The sequence below is a fragment of the Papilio polytes genome, unplaced genomic scaffold (genome assembly GCF_000836215.1).
Source record: "Papilio polytes unplaced genomic scaffold, Ppol_1.0 DF823399.1, whole genome shotgun sequence".
Taxonomy (NCBI): domain Eukaryota; kingdom Metazoa; phylum Arthropoda; class Insecta; order Lepidoptera; family Papilionidae; genus Papilio; species Papilio polytes.
Window position 1 is genome coordinate 379,276 of NW_013525805.1, and position 14,410 is coordinate 393,685.

Genomic DNA, 14,410 nt, shown 5'->3' on the forward strand with positions numbered 1-14,410 from the left:
CAGATGCACCCGTATGCAACGTTATTGTTGTTGGACAAGTAAACACAACAACCTTTGAGATAACACTTCCATAACCAACATAATAGATAGGCTGCTTGTACACGACTCTTTTCACCGCATCGCACTACTCGCGACGGACCGAACGGGAGAGGGATTTGAATCTACCCTCCTTCGCGGAATAAAAATGCGCCCGGTTACCCGAGTAACCAGGGCCGCGAAAAAAACTATATGTTCGCCACATAACATATATCTGTACCGAACAGTACTATTTACATAATTTAATAATCTTCAGATCGATCCTGGAAATCGATTATAAGATTTCTACCTTAATCCAGAGCATTTAGAAATGTTATATTGTGTAAATAAAAAAAAACACTTACTAACCAGAATTTAATCATTAATGATACAATACTGCTATTCAAACAATATTAGAAATAGAAATAGAAATAATTTTATTGAAAAATAAGAGATTAACAAATACAATTACAGTTATTATTTGATTATTGTTTTCGTATCTAAAATCTAATAAGAGTATGGAATAAAATTTCTTCTTTAATTTAATTGGCTCTTATCTAATTAGATAGAATAGCTTATCATTATTTTTCTTTACTAATCTGGCAGATTTACTTGTCTAGAACGTTGTTTTTCATATTTCTCATAACAGCAAATGCTTTGTAAGACCAATTAATAAGCTGAAAGAGAATACGAAGAATAAGAATACATGTTAAAAATAATTATTAAGTCACAGCTTTAGGCATTTGCGTGTTATTTTCTTCAATTTCTTGTGAATATAAGATAAAGTGCAGAATTTCGACCAATGGAGGACTACTATTGAAACATAAGTGATAAAATAAGATGGCCACGGAAGATCAGCACATGTGCTGAGTGGCTTTAAGTAAAAAAAAAATCATCAAAACTCACGTTTGTGTATGTACTGAGTGAGAGGGAGAAATACTTTCCAGCTGTAATTAAAAGGGGGCGCTTGCATCGCTCCATGAATATAATTATGTACATTTTCGTAGATTGATCTATGTCCAACCAAGGACTATCAAATGTCGCGTTTTGAAGTTCCAGACTCTGTTGAATAATAACTTACATGCAACGTCCCTATCAAGTTTAATATCAGAAACCCTTAAAACTTCTTAAAATTTCAAACTAATAGTAGCTTTCGCCCGCGTGGTATTAAAAAAAAGGAAAGTGAAATATGTGTTCTTCCAGACTATCCTCTACATCTGGATCAAATTTCATCGAGATCCGTTTAGCAGTTTAGACTACAAACTCTAACAAACATCCATCTATCTAAACTTTCGCATTTATAATATTAGTATTAGCATGATTTTGTATGAAACCTGGTTAATTTACAATTTTCATTTCTTTTCTGATGATTATCGAATCAAAAGTTATTAGTTAGTTATATAACATTTTAGTGAATAATGTCAACAATTTTAACGTGTAATTAATATCGTTTGCAAACCATACTCACTTTCAAAATTAATTCATTACCAAACCAACACAATATGAACACTTCTGTCAACATGCATGTTAAATATATAGCCATCCACATTATTTGCATGCAATGATCCAAATGGTTTTCGATCTGTAATTCAGTAAGTAAAAAAAAAATTAAGTTAACAATACGGGTTTATTTCACGCAAAATATCTCGTCTTGGACTTTATTTAAAAATATATATATTTAACGGGACGAATTGATTGATACTTTTTAAACGATTAAAGTTACTGGCAACTTATATTTTTGAGTACTGGCTGAATGTACATCGGGCATGACATGATTGATGTCAAGGTGACAATGAAATGACGGAAGACAGTTGTCAAAAGTGAAAAAAATACGATTTGTTATTATAAAATCAATGGATTAATCTCTGTAACTTTTTGCAATTTGATTAGATTGTGTCGTGAAGTTATCAATTAAGATGGTAGTCAACCAAGGATAGTGTTTCTAATGTTAGCAATTGTTATTTCACTATCTCCGGCATACGCACGCCTACAATGGAGAATCGTTACAGTTTATATAATCTGCCTTCGAAATTGAATTCTACATACCCCTCGTCACTCCGACATATTAATTTTATTATTACTGAGCGATGGCATCGTATAACACTAAATAACACATTTAAACTCACCGATAAAAAATTGATTCCAACTAAACAAAGTACCATGACACTTAACATAAACTGTAGAGCCGACGACAAACTGAATGCAGATTCTATCATTGTGATATACCTGAAATAGATATATAAATGTCACTAACAAATTGTAAAACGCCTGTTTGTAAATTGCCTAACAAGTTTTAGAGTCAGCGATTTTTATACCACGATTTCGTTCTTAAAGTGACGTATGATGTCAGACACTTGTAAAATTTTTATTGTCGCCTTCACGCTTTGTCGGTAACATTACCTGAATACAGTTTACGTACTTTTCAAAAATAGAAAGTCTAAATTGTAATAAAACCTTATGATAGCATCATGATGTTTAATGCATTTCTTCAAAACACACTTCACATGATCATCGCGATAAGGATGACTTCTAGAATTAAAAGTTTTTAATTGCCTTTTTTCTTGACGTTGGGCCATTGCTTTAAAATTTCTTAAGTTAAATGATAATATTTCTATTTGTCCAACTGAAACAAAGAAAAACATATGAACCTTACGATAAAAAAACTTAAACAGAGTTTCAAATACGTTTTAGTTGAAACGTGCGTCAAGTTTTTATACCGTGACTTTAGCGCCCGGGCTCGGATTTTAGGCAAATTATGGTGGTTTAAACATTATTACGCTTAGTAGCGAAATGCAATCTAGCCCAATAAATAAGAACGTACTTATACCCAAAAACAGTATGGTAAATATATTTTTAGTAAAACCTAGAGCGTTCAGAGTTAAAACACGTGTTTAAGTATACAGTGTCTCTAGGTTTAGGGTAATACAAATTTAATTCTATAATTAGTCGTTGCCTGAGATTTCAGGTTTAAATAAAAAAGATTGCATCATATGTGCTATTAAAACTATTTATCTATTAGTCAGGAGTTTTACGGCAAAAAAAAAATGGATACATCTGAACTTTCGCATTTATAATATTAGTAAGAAGTAAGATTAACACTTAGGAAATATTATTGATCTCAGAGAAGTGAGCATTAGTTCGTACTATTTTATTCACAAGGATTGTACTAATGGTTTACAGAAACAGTTGAACGTGTAATGATCTATTATTGATTGCGTTTAACAGAGCCTGGCGTACTATTTAATCTACCTACTATCAAAGCCCTTCTAACTAAACTAATATCTACTACACGTTTGGTGCGCATATAAATCGAATGAATTTTATTTATGTTTATTTTTTTAAAAGATCAACCTTAACCTTGAAATTTCTATATTAATTTAAGTAAAGTTATCTCGTAGTTAATTAAATTTGAACTAAAGAATTAATAACTTTTTTATTTTTTCATTTAATAATATAAAGTAGTAAATATGTATGGATGATTGTAATCAAGTAAATCTAAAAAACGTATCAGGATGAAATTTGGAATAAATACAGGTAGATGGCCATAAACTAATTAGATTACTTTTTAATTTCGCTTGCACCACAGCTATTTGGTAAAAAAAGGAGGTTAAAATACAAAATAATACAAAATAAACTTACTTGCAGACGCAACAAAAGCAGCCAATATTGTGTCCATAACGCCGTCAATAATGCACGTAGCGGGTTTGTAATATATCTGAATAGAAGCGAAATTTAAACTCAATATAACCTTACAGCACATAATGTTTAGCCACAGCCTTAGTGCAAAATTCTGAATAATACTAAATGTAAATGTGTATTGAATATTGAATGTTTGAGTTGTTGTTTTAATAAACATGGTTTTTTTTTAGTTTTAGCTTATGAATTATAGTCTAATTTCTTCCAATCGATCGCTAATTTAAATAAACTTGCTTACGTGATGAAAATAAATGAAATAATATGTCGGTGATTTGTACACGTCGATGTACGGATATTCGACATTAGTTGGTAATATAACAAAGTTCTCTGTTATTGGCATTAGTATTCCCACTGGAACAAATAATTCGGTTTATTAATCGGAATCGGTTTCATAGCAATAATTGTAAAACAGTTGTAAATTGGTAACAATCGTAAATACTTACTTTGCACCGTATTAGCATGTTCTAGTTAAATATTTAGTTGTTAACGCAATCTACATTGCTTTGGCAGGACATTTTATAGATTATCTGTTTATGGTGTTTATTACAAATGAACAAATTTTAAAATGTTGATATACGCATTAAAAATAATAAAAGTAATTAAAGGCTAAGTAATTGTATTGTTCATGCCGAAATACTGATATGGTTTTACACGTCCATAGATAATCATCCATTCGTTACTTTTAATAACCTTTTCTGTTATCTTTCCTTTATATGTGTACTAGCTTTCACACGCGACTCCGTCATTGTGCAAGTAAAAGATACAAAAGGGAGTAGCCTATGTGTTCTTTCAAACTATCCTCTACATCTATACCAAATTTCATCGAAATGTGTTCAGCAGTTTAGGCTACAAACTCTAATAAACATTCATCCATCCACCTAAACTTTCGCATTTATAATATTGGAAAGTAGTATACCTGAGACGGCACCCACACACATCCCCGTATAAGCACACATCACGAATCGGGCAGTTTTTATTCTTCTTTTTATAATATCATTATGTTCAATTTCTTGCGGCTTAAATTCAGGACAATGCATAAAATTAAGTAAATTCAAAATCTCTTTCTTCTTGTACCAAAAAACTATAAGTTTAAAGTACGTGTACATTTCGCTGAGAAATAGATACAGTCTGAAATTCAATTGGTACATTAATAATTACGATAGTTTCTATTAAAACCTATAGTCGAACACCTAGCTGTTGCTCGCGACTTTGCCCGCGTGAAATTAAAAAAATATAACCCATGTTACTCACTGATAACGTAGCTTTTTAATGGTGTAATAATTTTTGAAATCGACCCAGTGGTTTTTGAGTTATTTCAATACATACAAAAATACAAATCTATCCTCTGTATAACATTAGTATAAATTACTACTAAAACTAATCTACTGGGCCGATTTTTAATTCTTTCACTGTTAGAAAGATCTGTGAGTAACATAGGCCATATTTTTTATTGTTTTTTAATTTCACGCAGTAGAAGTAGCGAGCCACAGTTAGTACTAAGGATAGATGTATTTTATCACTCTTTCTAGTTCTATACTCTATTTTTATCCTACTTATGTTCATAGTGATAAGCCAGTGGATAGAAATAGACAAATCTAATTGGTTGTGAAAGCTTTCTACGTTTAACTCATAAATACCGAGAGTGCTTCTACTAAAATATTCACATTTAAATATTCACCCTTCAGCTATATGACCGATGTTTCCACGTCGACGTAACAAGTAAAATATCTCTCCTATACACGGTATTATACAAACTAGCCAAAATACTATGAAAGTATAGAAAATTTTAAGCCAAAACTTCAGTTTCTTCCAAGAGCTGTTATTGTACCACATGCCATAGAATTTCAACCAGAATATATGAACGCTGACGTAATTTATAGGATCAAGTTCGTCTCGTGTCTCAATAAAATTGTAAGGTGAGAATTTTGACAGTAATTTTAAAAAGATCCTCCGTAAGGAAATCATTTTGAAAGATAGAAGTCTGAATGAAACGGATCGTATGGTATTCAGAGCGCTTGTTCCGGTTAAAGTAAATATTTCTATTTAAATACCTTACCTATATGAAAAAAACTTTATTAAGGCAGGGATGTATTCGTATTATATATTTTATATTTTGTCGGTCACCTAATTTTCAATACAAAGGTTTAGTTACTTTCTGATCATAATTATTATAACTTACTGATAAATAAGTACAAAAATAACCATTTATATTAAACATTGTATGTAGAATAAGTTTTAGTATAAAAATTGTTACTTTCATTAATTAAAATAAAATGTTTTTTGTATAACACTCGTGCGGATTGCCTACAGCCACCGCTTCAACAAATATGCACCGTGTTGTCGCAATATTTTGCAGCACTTTTCTTGTATGTATAAATAAATATTGTTATAGCTTTAAATATACTCCAATGCGAACGAATTCACAGTATTTTATGCGGCATTTATTGAAAAAACGAACAAATTCATTATATGTAAATCATGCTGTCATAAAAACTTCACGCTGTTTTAGTGAGATCTAATAGGTAAAAACCAAGAAGTTGACAAGCATTATTGATTTCGTGACCATGTCAAGACTTTCCTATTATAGGTATCGTCTCACCTGTTTATTTATATTTTTTCTTTGTTTTTATTATTAAAGTATAATACACAAAAATGAAAGTCATAAATAGTCCGAGCCTTAAATGGTTCATTAGAAATGTTGTCTGTGGCAATTACAATAATTACCACAGCGGTATAATTATCTAGTAAAACAAAGTGTAATGATGAAATAATAAGCCATTTACTTTGGTAAAGAGACTTTTAAGTAGAAACAGATTATATCGTGATATATTTACAATGGAAGACTATATTTATGTTACGAAATAGACGGGAATTGGGATAGATTGTGTCTATGTTGGCCACACTGAGATCCCATGGCCAACAGTAGAAGCACTCAAACAAAATTAATCATTATCAGTACTATTGAATCAGTTAACAAGAACAGACGTCTTGTGTACGAGCCAACCTGACGACGCTACAAGTACATCCTGCAAATCGGAATGAGAACTATCAATTAGGCAAGTCATCGCCAACAAAATAGCTGTCGGAGATACTTATGGTTGTACTTAGTGCACCTAGCACCTTTACCTTCAGTAATGGAATGATTTTTGAAAGTATAATGCTGGAATGATTGAGTATTCACTTATCAATATTGATACTTAACTATAGTTTTTGATACATTACTTTAAGGTAAAATAAAACGTGATTTTTTTTATTTAAATCGAACAAAAGCAGTCATTTAATCTAATTGAAAAACATTGGACTCTCAGTGAATAGAACTCGATTCGACGATGGATACGTACTTTAACGTTTATTATTGAAGCGCTGAGTTTAAAAAAAAAAGTTTAATCGTTATTAAACATCGTCGTTGAATGGAAATGAATTTAACAGTAATTCGGAAAATTAATAAACCTTTCTCTTGTGTACTGGTTTTATTTCATCGTATTAATATTTGTAAACGACAGATCTTTTTATTACGTTATAATTAAAGACATTAAAGTTCAAAACAAACTTTATTTAAAACATATGTTTTGTACTAATTACGAAATTCTAAATCAGTACTAAATATTTTAATTAAAATAGTATACGAGTATGAATAGCCAATGCTATGAAACAAGATAAATTAAAATGGAATTTTCTTGAATTTAGAACTTAAAAAACATAATTACACTTTGGTTAGAAGAAGGTTTGAATTAAGTTGCCAGCGTCGGTTTTTACGGCCAGATATGACGTGGGGGCCTTCAAGAAAAGAGTGAATGAGTATTTATTAGGGTAGCGCGTACCATCTTTCGACCAAATCTTCACTCTCAGTCGGTGGGATCGTGGTCAATCGCTAGCTTAAAAAAATTAAAAAAATATATATTTTCTTCCATGTTATATGTCGGGGAATTTTATTTAAACTTAGCTATATTAAACAATATCGATAATTACTCTTAACTTATAATTTACGTAGAAAATAATACATTAGTTTATGGCCGAAATTTACAGTAGCTTGTGTTAGATAGTATATTGGATATCTAAATATATCTAAAATTATTTCCATTATTGAAATAACGGAGGCTCCAATACATGTGTTCACAGCGCCACCACTTCTCACTGGAAAAAATAATATTTTTAAGGCATTGTTTATATGTCTCCCTTTTTATTAACTGACTGAAAAAGTGTGTAATGTTTTTCGCGCGTGAGTTTAAAACGACTTAACCTAAACGACTGAACCGATTTTGACGTAGCAGGTATCATTCGATTAGTCTTCTTCACCTGAATGTCATAAGATAATTACGTTAGCACAAAACACTCAGAGTGAAGGTGAGAATTAAAATTGTGTAATATTAGTGAAAACACATTAATTTCTAAATCCTTTTTTTATGATTTTATTTAATGATATACCATAAGGTGGCAAACAAGCAAGCGGCCGCCTGAATCCGCCAAAACGCCAAACGGCCAAATCGACGGAGGAGGAGTCGCACATAAAGAGGATATTTCCTTTTCCTGTACGTCTCCTCCAACGTCAAATCCACTTTCCCTTCCTATTCTTTCCTTATAAGAAAAGGATGGTAAGAGAAAGGGACTTTTATTAGGCCTCTGGTGCCATACTCATCAGACGAAATGCGGAATTGCTCCCACTTCACGCCTGTTTTCTGTGTGGTCATGGTATTACACCGGGCGAGCCTGCTAATTCGTGCGTAGATGTTATAGCGTGCTCTAGCACTGTTATGTTTTTTTATGATTTAGTAACAATGGATATTATTTTATTTGTGTCAGTATTATAACGTTAAACTTTTATAAGAAATTAACTTACAGAACATATCTGAAAAACTAAAGATTCTATCTCTTACGATTCTCATTTTCGGGAATGCGGTGAAAATAATTCTCACTCTGCTCGCAGACGGTTCAGGTGTGTACTCCTCGCGATCTTTACGATAAATATCCGTCTCACAGTTGCTTAGACAGGAGCAGTCTTTCGGAGTTCTAGGTAAGTGGGCACTTGAACTAAATTTCATCAATGTCTCCTTAGTAACGGATAATGCCATGATCTCTTTCCTATTCTGAACAAAACAAGTGAGCTCGGAGAGTTTACAGGTGCGTTCATTTCCTGCAATGTATAGGAATTAGTTGCTAAAACTCAACGACAAAATAACGCACGTTATATTTGCTTTTTTGTCATAAAGTATAAAATCGTTAACGTGTAAAAAATGTACAAACATTTTTGTATTACAATCGTTTAAAAATACGAAGTATTTTATAATATAAATATGAGTATTTAAAAATGTTGATGTATAAAGTTGGTACTTATTAACAAACAAGAAACCTTTAATGGCCTAGAATCGTTTCATGCGAAACTCGTTCTCATTTGTAAAACATTAAATTTTTAAAGGAAAATAAAAATGAACTTTTGTTTTTATCCTTTAAAAAGCTTCATACATTAACTAGAGTTATTTTGTTATAATGAACTTTTTTAATTAATGACGTATGTGACAGAACATAGAGTTGAAATTTAAATACCCAATTGAATTTAAGGATTAACCTCTGTCTACTGACCTGTGATCTTATAAAAATGTGGTACACAGCCGCATAGCTTTTTAATTAACTGAATACGACATTCCAATAAACAATTATTGTACGAATATACTGGATACCTTGTACTTATTGGCTCATCGAGAAATCTACAATTTAAAAAGATACCGTTTTATTTGCTTTTCGTTTCTCTCATTGTTCCTCCCGATATAAATTACTAGCTATCGCACGCGCATGATCAGATAGCAGCAACCGATCAATTCGAGGTTCGGCCCTCTCGGGCGCCCTTGAATCGGAATGCTAAACGCTTATTGAGTGACAGCCCAAGCCGAGGTCCCCTCTCGGGGACCCTTGTGCTAAGTCACTCCATGGAGCGACCACCGAAGCGATCTAAGAGCTCGGTGGCCTCCCAATCCGGTAATAATAACGAAGTAACGGCCCGAGCCGAGGCTCCTGAGGGAGCCCTCGAGCCTAGTTACTCATAAAAGAGGCTTAGGCTAAGCGCCATCTGCGCTCGGTCACCTCAAGCCCGGTGAATCTGTAAATGCCTCTTCAAGGCAAACAGTGACAAATCAGTCACAAAAAAAAAAAAATATCGCACGCGACTCCGTCCGCGTAACACTTCTCCTATCTTCGTCTACACCTTCATTTATCTCACATTATCAATGCATTTCTTATACATTGTACAGCAATTAACGTAAGCAATTAAAGTTTATTTAATCAAATTCCATTAAAATTTCGGCAAGATTGCACTTGAGAAGCGAAGTGTATGTGATTACTTTCAGTAGTCGTCCGTTAGACATTCTTTTGAAACGAGGTGGAACATTCGCTGTTTTGCCTCGTACCTGCACTGTCGGACTTGTATTGAGGCAGAACGAAGCTCCTTTGATATTTTTGTGCTCCATATTTGAAAGCCGTACGTCATAAAGCCATCTGAGTCTACGGTGTACGAAGGAAAGGTACTTATCATCGGCTCATTCGGACTGTGTACGTAAATCTGAGAAAAGGCAATATTTAACGAAGCGAATCTTTAAAATTCTTAATATCTCTTATACATTTATTGCGATTTTTCAAACAAAACATAAGACGATATATTTTTGTCCTACTTTATTCCTGACTAGCTGTTGCCCGTAACTTCATCCGCGGGAAATTAGAAAATAATAAAAAACCTAGCTTAAGTTACTAACTGATAACGTACCTTTTTAACGGTGCATGATTTTTTGAAATCGGCACTACGTTTGAACTATTTCAATACATACAAAAAATACAAATTTTCCCTTTTTAAAATTAGTAGATACAGATCAAATATAATAGAATTAATTATATGTTTTTACGCGGTAATTTGTGCACCGGAAACTGATACAAGGTAACATTATAAATAACTAGCTTTCGCCCGCGACTCCGCCCGCGTGGAATTAAAAAAAAACAAAAGTGATTAGCCTATGTGTTCTTCCAGACTATGCTCTACGTCTATGCCAAATTTCATCGAGATCCGTTCAGCCGTTTAGGCTACAAACTCTAACAAACATCCATCCATCCATCTAAACTTTCGCATTTATAATATTAGTTAGATATGGTATTTTAATTAAATATAAAGGATTTACGAACATGAGATACAACATCGTCGTTAATAACATCAGCGTAGAAATCTGCGTCAAACGCAGATAATTCGACGTTAGTTTTAACATAATTTACATTATCACTTCTCCATTTCCTGCAAACATGAATATTATACGAGTATGTAATCTTTTACAATATTACAGTAAGGGCGTGCACACTTTTGACTAAACTATAAAACAACTGTTTGGTCTCGCTTTCATTCCCATGAGTATACTCATGGAATTGCGCAAACAACTTGATTTTTAATTGTGCATCTAATCAGTTGAATTGGCTGGCTGCGAAACAATCGTCAATCGCACAACTATTGTGCGATAGTTTAAACAAAGTTGCGCACGCTCTAAGAACTACGACCGAAAACTTATTAAAAACAAATCCCAATATAGCTCTTTGAAAAAAAAATCTACAAATTCAGGTGTAACGAGCATAAATACTTAACCCATTTAAAACTTCAGGCATGACTAGTTAAATCATCTGAATTGTATCAAATTAAACTCAAGTAGTACTCACAGAGGGTCATCGAATACTGCGACGTTAGAATTAATGACATGGCACATCCCAAATTCAGTCATAGCAGATTGTATATACAGAGAATAGTTGAAGTTTGTGGTTAGAGCGTGTTTGTCAAATTGATTAAATAGCATAGCTGCTGTTTTTGCATACTCTTCGGGATTTATTGGCTGAAATAGAAAAGTCAACTGTACTCTTTTATCATTAATTAATGGAATAGCGATGTCTGTAAATACCCATCTTTATTGCATAGCACTTAGAACACTTTATCTTTGCATTTAATTGTAAACAAAATATAAGAACTATGTTAAATATCAAATCATAATCATACTAATATTATAAATGTAAAAGTTTAGATGCATGGAGGAATTGCACCCGTTGCAGGCTAAACGGGTGACCGGATCCCGATGAAATTTGGTATATATGTAGATGATAGTCTGGAAGAACACATGAGCTTTTTTTTTTACTTTCACTAGGACGGAGTCGCAGGCGAAAGCTAGTAATATTATAAATGGGAAAGTTTAGATATATGTAGGAATGTTTGTTCAAGTTTGTAACATAAACGACTGAACGGATCTCAATTAAATTTGGCGTAGACGAAGAGGATAGTCTGGAATAACATATAGGCTACTCATTTTTATTTTAATTCTACGCGGAAAGATTCTCGGACGAAAGTTAGTAAGTAATAAGCAAATAGCATTATCATATACCTGATTGTTACAACTTATTTGAGGTTCCGATGTAGTAGGTTATATTGTTATTTTACTTACGTTGGTATTACCAGGATCCACCAAAGCTAAGGTATTTAAGTTCAGCACAGAAGCTGTTGCTATAGCCCACACATATGACTCCAGATATATTCCCGTTTTGTTAGATAATTCGCTGAAATATGTGTTATGAGTCATACAATTCAAAGAATCATTGTTAATTGTAATAAAGGGTTATTAAATTTCACAATTTCTCGCAACTATCAATGGTTATGTACATTATTGGACTTGGACTTCTATTAGATTTACTACGATTTTATAAGTAACAACGTTTACCTTTAAATCAAATACAGTATTTCATTTCCTTTATTTAGATTTTAGTTTATAAGAAACGTGGTATTTTTTTTAGAAAAATGTAAAGACAAATACACCCCATATTAAAAATAAATTAAAAATTTGAAGGACGATAATACGTTTTTGTAAAATTTTGAGCAATGGTAGCTGATTTTAAAATATAAATGTCACTCACACTACTAAATTATTAAAAGTCGTCAAATTTATCTTTATTATTGGACATAACGTGAGGGCTGGATATGAGATATTCCATTCTAAATAATCCATCTCCACGCTCATTACTGTCGGCGAATTCTGTTAAGGAAAATATTTTGAGGAATCACATATACTCGTATTATTTTTTAATATAAAATAACCGTAGTATAAATATAAAAAAGATAAAAAATTCCATGTTCTGTAATACTCACTACAAATCGTGAAAATTGCGATGAAAGCAGACTGTATATAATTATTAGCGAAAATATGAAACTCGACGCCCAAATTAATCTAGAAAAAAATATACATCACATTTCAGATAGCAACATTTTCTATATTCAACAGTGGACATCCACGGTTATATCGTAGCATACCTTTCTATCCAATGTAATTCTTGGTTCACAATATAAGGCAAGCCATGCGTAGTCGAATTCTTAATACCAGATCTAATATCATTTATATAATTTTGTCTAATCTTACGTTTGTTTTTAAATCTTTTTTTAAACGCCACTTTCTCAACCATTATATTTATATTACTTCGAATTTATTGTTTTTTAATTACTACTCTATGATCACACAACTTCTTGTTAGGAAAAGTTAATAACAGTAACTCTAGTATCTACAACTACTATGTGGACTAATGATTTATAAGACTACGGCGTACGTGGAGTGGAAACATTTTATATTTTTTACTACTCGAAATAGACATTTGTTAAATATATACTGTTTTGCTGACTAGTAAATAAATAGTAGGCTTTGTATTGATCAGGTGAGTTCCACGGTGATCCCGGAACCCTCTTCATTGCACTAGAGGTTTTAGCGGATACAAACCTCACATAACCTTGTCTTCCCTAGAAGGAAGGCTATCCTTTTGAAGATTCCCCCCTCTCCCGATATCAAAAAAGCCTTGTATTGAATATTGTAAAATAGTAACAAGGTCAATAAGTTAACAAAGTAAGGTGTTACCGTGTGGTAGCTCAGAGCGCAACTGGTTGAGCGCGGTGCGAGAGAACGCGGGGGCGGAGGAAGTCTGGAAGGGCGCCTCTGCGCGTCTTCCCCGCCGGCATTGCAGTAGTACGCAACAAAATTCTTAAAACGCTTTGTCTGTTGACTTTATGTTAAAAATGTAGCTACCTCTTTCAAGAGGTAATACTGAAAATGTTATAAATAAAATAAACGGCTATCCAAATACGGAAAGTAGACAACTAGGAAATTACAGAGTTCTGACATTGAGTGGGCCGTTTCCTCTTATTCCAGGGAAAACGGTTTATTGCTTACACATAATTTAAAAGTTGTACAAAAAGATATAAGTGTTTCAGCATAACTTCTTTCATGTAATGTTGACTATGTATATTTATTTATGATGTTAATTTCTAAGTCAATCTGAATCGTTAAAGCCATTCCCGTGTTACACGTGAAACAAGTAAATAAACTAGAATGGCTCGTTAAAAAATTAACGGAATGCTTCATCCTCATTGATAATTCGGTTGTTAGGATCCTAAAATGCTCGGTGCTCGAGACTTAATGTAAGTGACGTCACATCAGATAGGCTTAGTGTGGTGTGACGCGGAGTGGACTGGCCGCCTGACAGATGGACACTGATACTTTAATACTAGCCGTTTGAAATACAAGGCAACTTATTTAGTGATAAATGTCAGTTATAACCATTGCAATATACACCTCCTGCGTTGTTACACAATTTGCTCTACAAATTTTCCTTCTTCCTCACATGCGTAGATAAATAAAATACAAAAATATTGAGT

The 14,410-nt window shown here is 32.8% G+C and overlaps 2 protein-coding genes across 2 annotated transcripts; both read right to left on the reverse strand.

Moving 5' to 3' along the window:
- Positions 1–605: 605 nt before the first annotated feature.
- On the reverse strand, positions 606–5,676 carry LOC106104708 (odorant receptor Or2-like). The gene is made up of 9 exons (XM_013284836.1): positions 5,390–5,676; positions 4,628–4,839; positions 3,950–4,062; positions 3,655–3,730; positions 2,470–2,638; positions 2,142–2,241; positions 1,484–1,597; positions 922–1,077; positions 606–692 (listed from the first exon to the last, which is right to left on the reverse strand). Exons 1-9 carry the CDS (start codon positions 5,674–5,676, stop codon positions 624–626), a joined length of 1,296 nt encoding a protein of 431 aa, XP_013140290.1. The 3' UTR covers positions 606–623.
- Positions 5,677–7,390: 1,714 nt separating this feature from the next.
- On the reverse strand, positions 7,391–12,731 carry LOC106104709. Its single transcript, XM_013284837.1, has 9 exons — positions 12,628–12,731; positions 12,162–12,273; positions 11,392–11,561; positions 10,873–10,978; positions 10,110–10,261; positions 9,289–9,413; positions 8,549–8,842; positions 7,681–7,845; positions 7,391–7,582 (listed from the first exon to the last, which is right to left on the reverse strand). Exons 1-8 carry the CDS (start codon positions 12,729–12,731, stop codon positions 7,688–7,690), a joined length of 1,221 nt encoding a protein of 406 aa, XP_013140291.1. The 3' UTR covers positions 7,391–7,582; positions 7,681–7,687.
- Between the last annotated feature and the right edge of the window lie 1,679 nt (positions 12,732–14,410).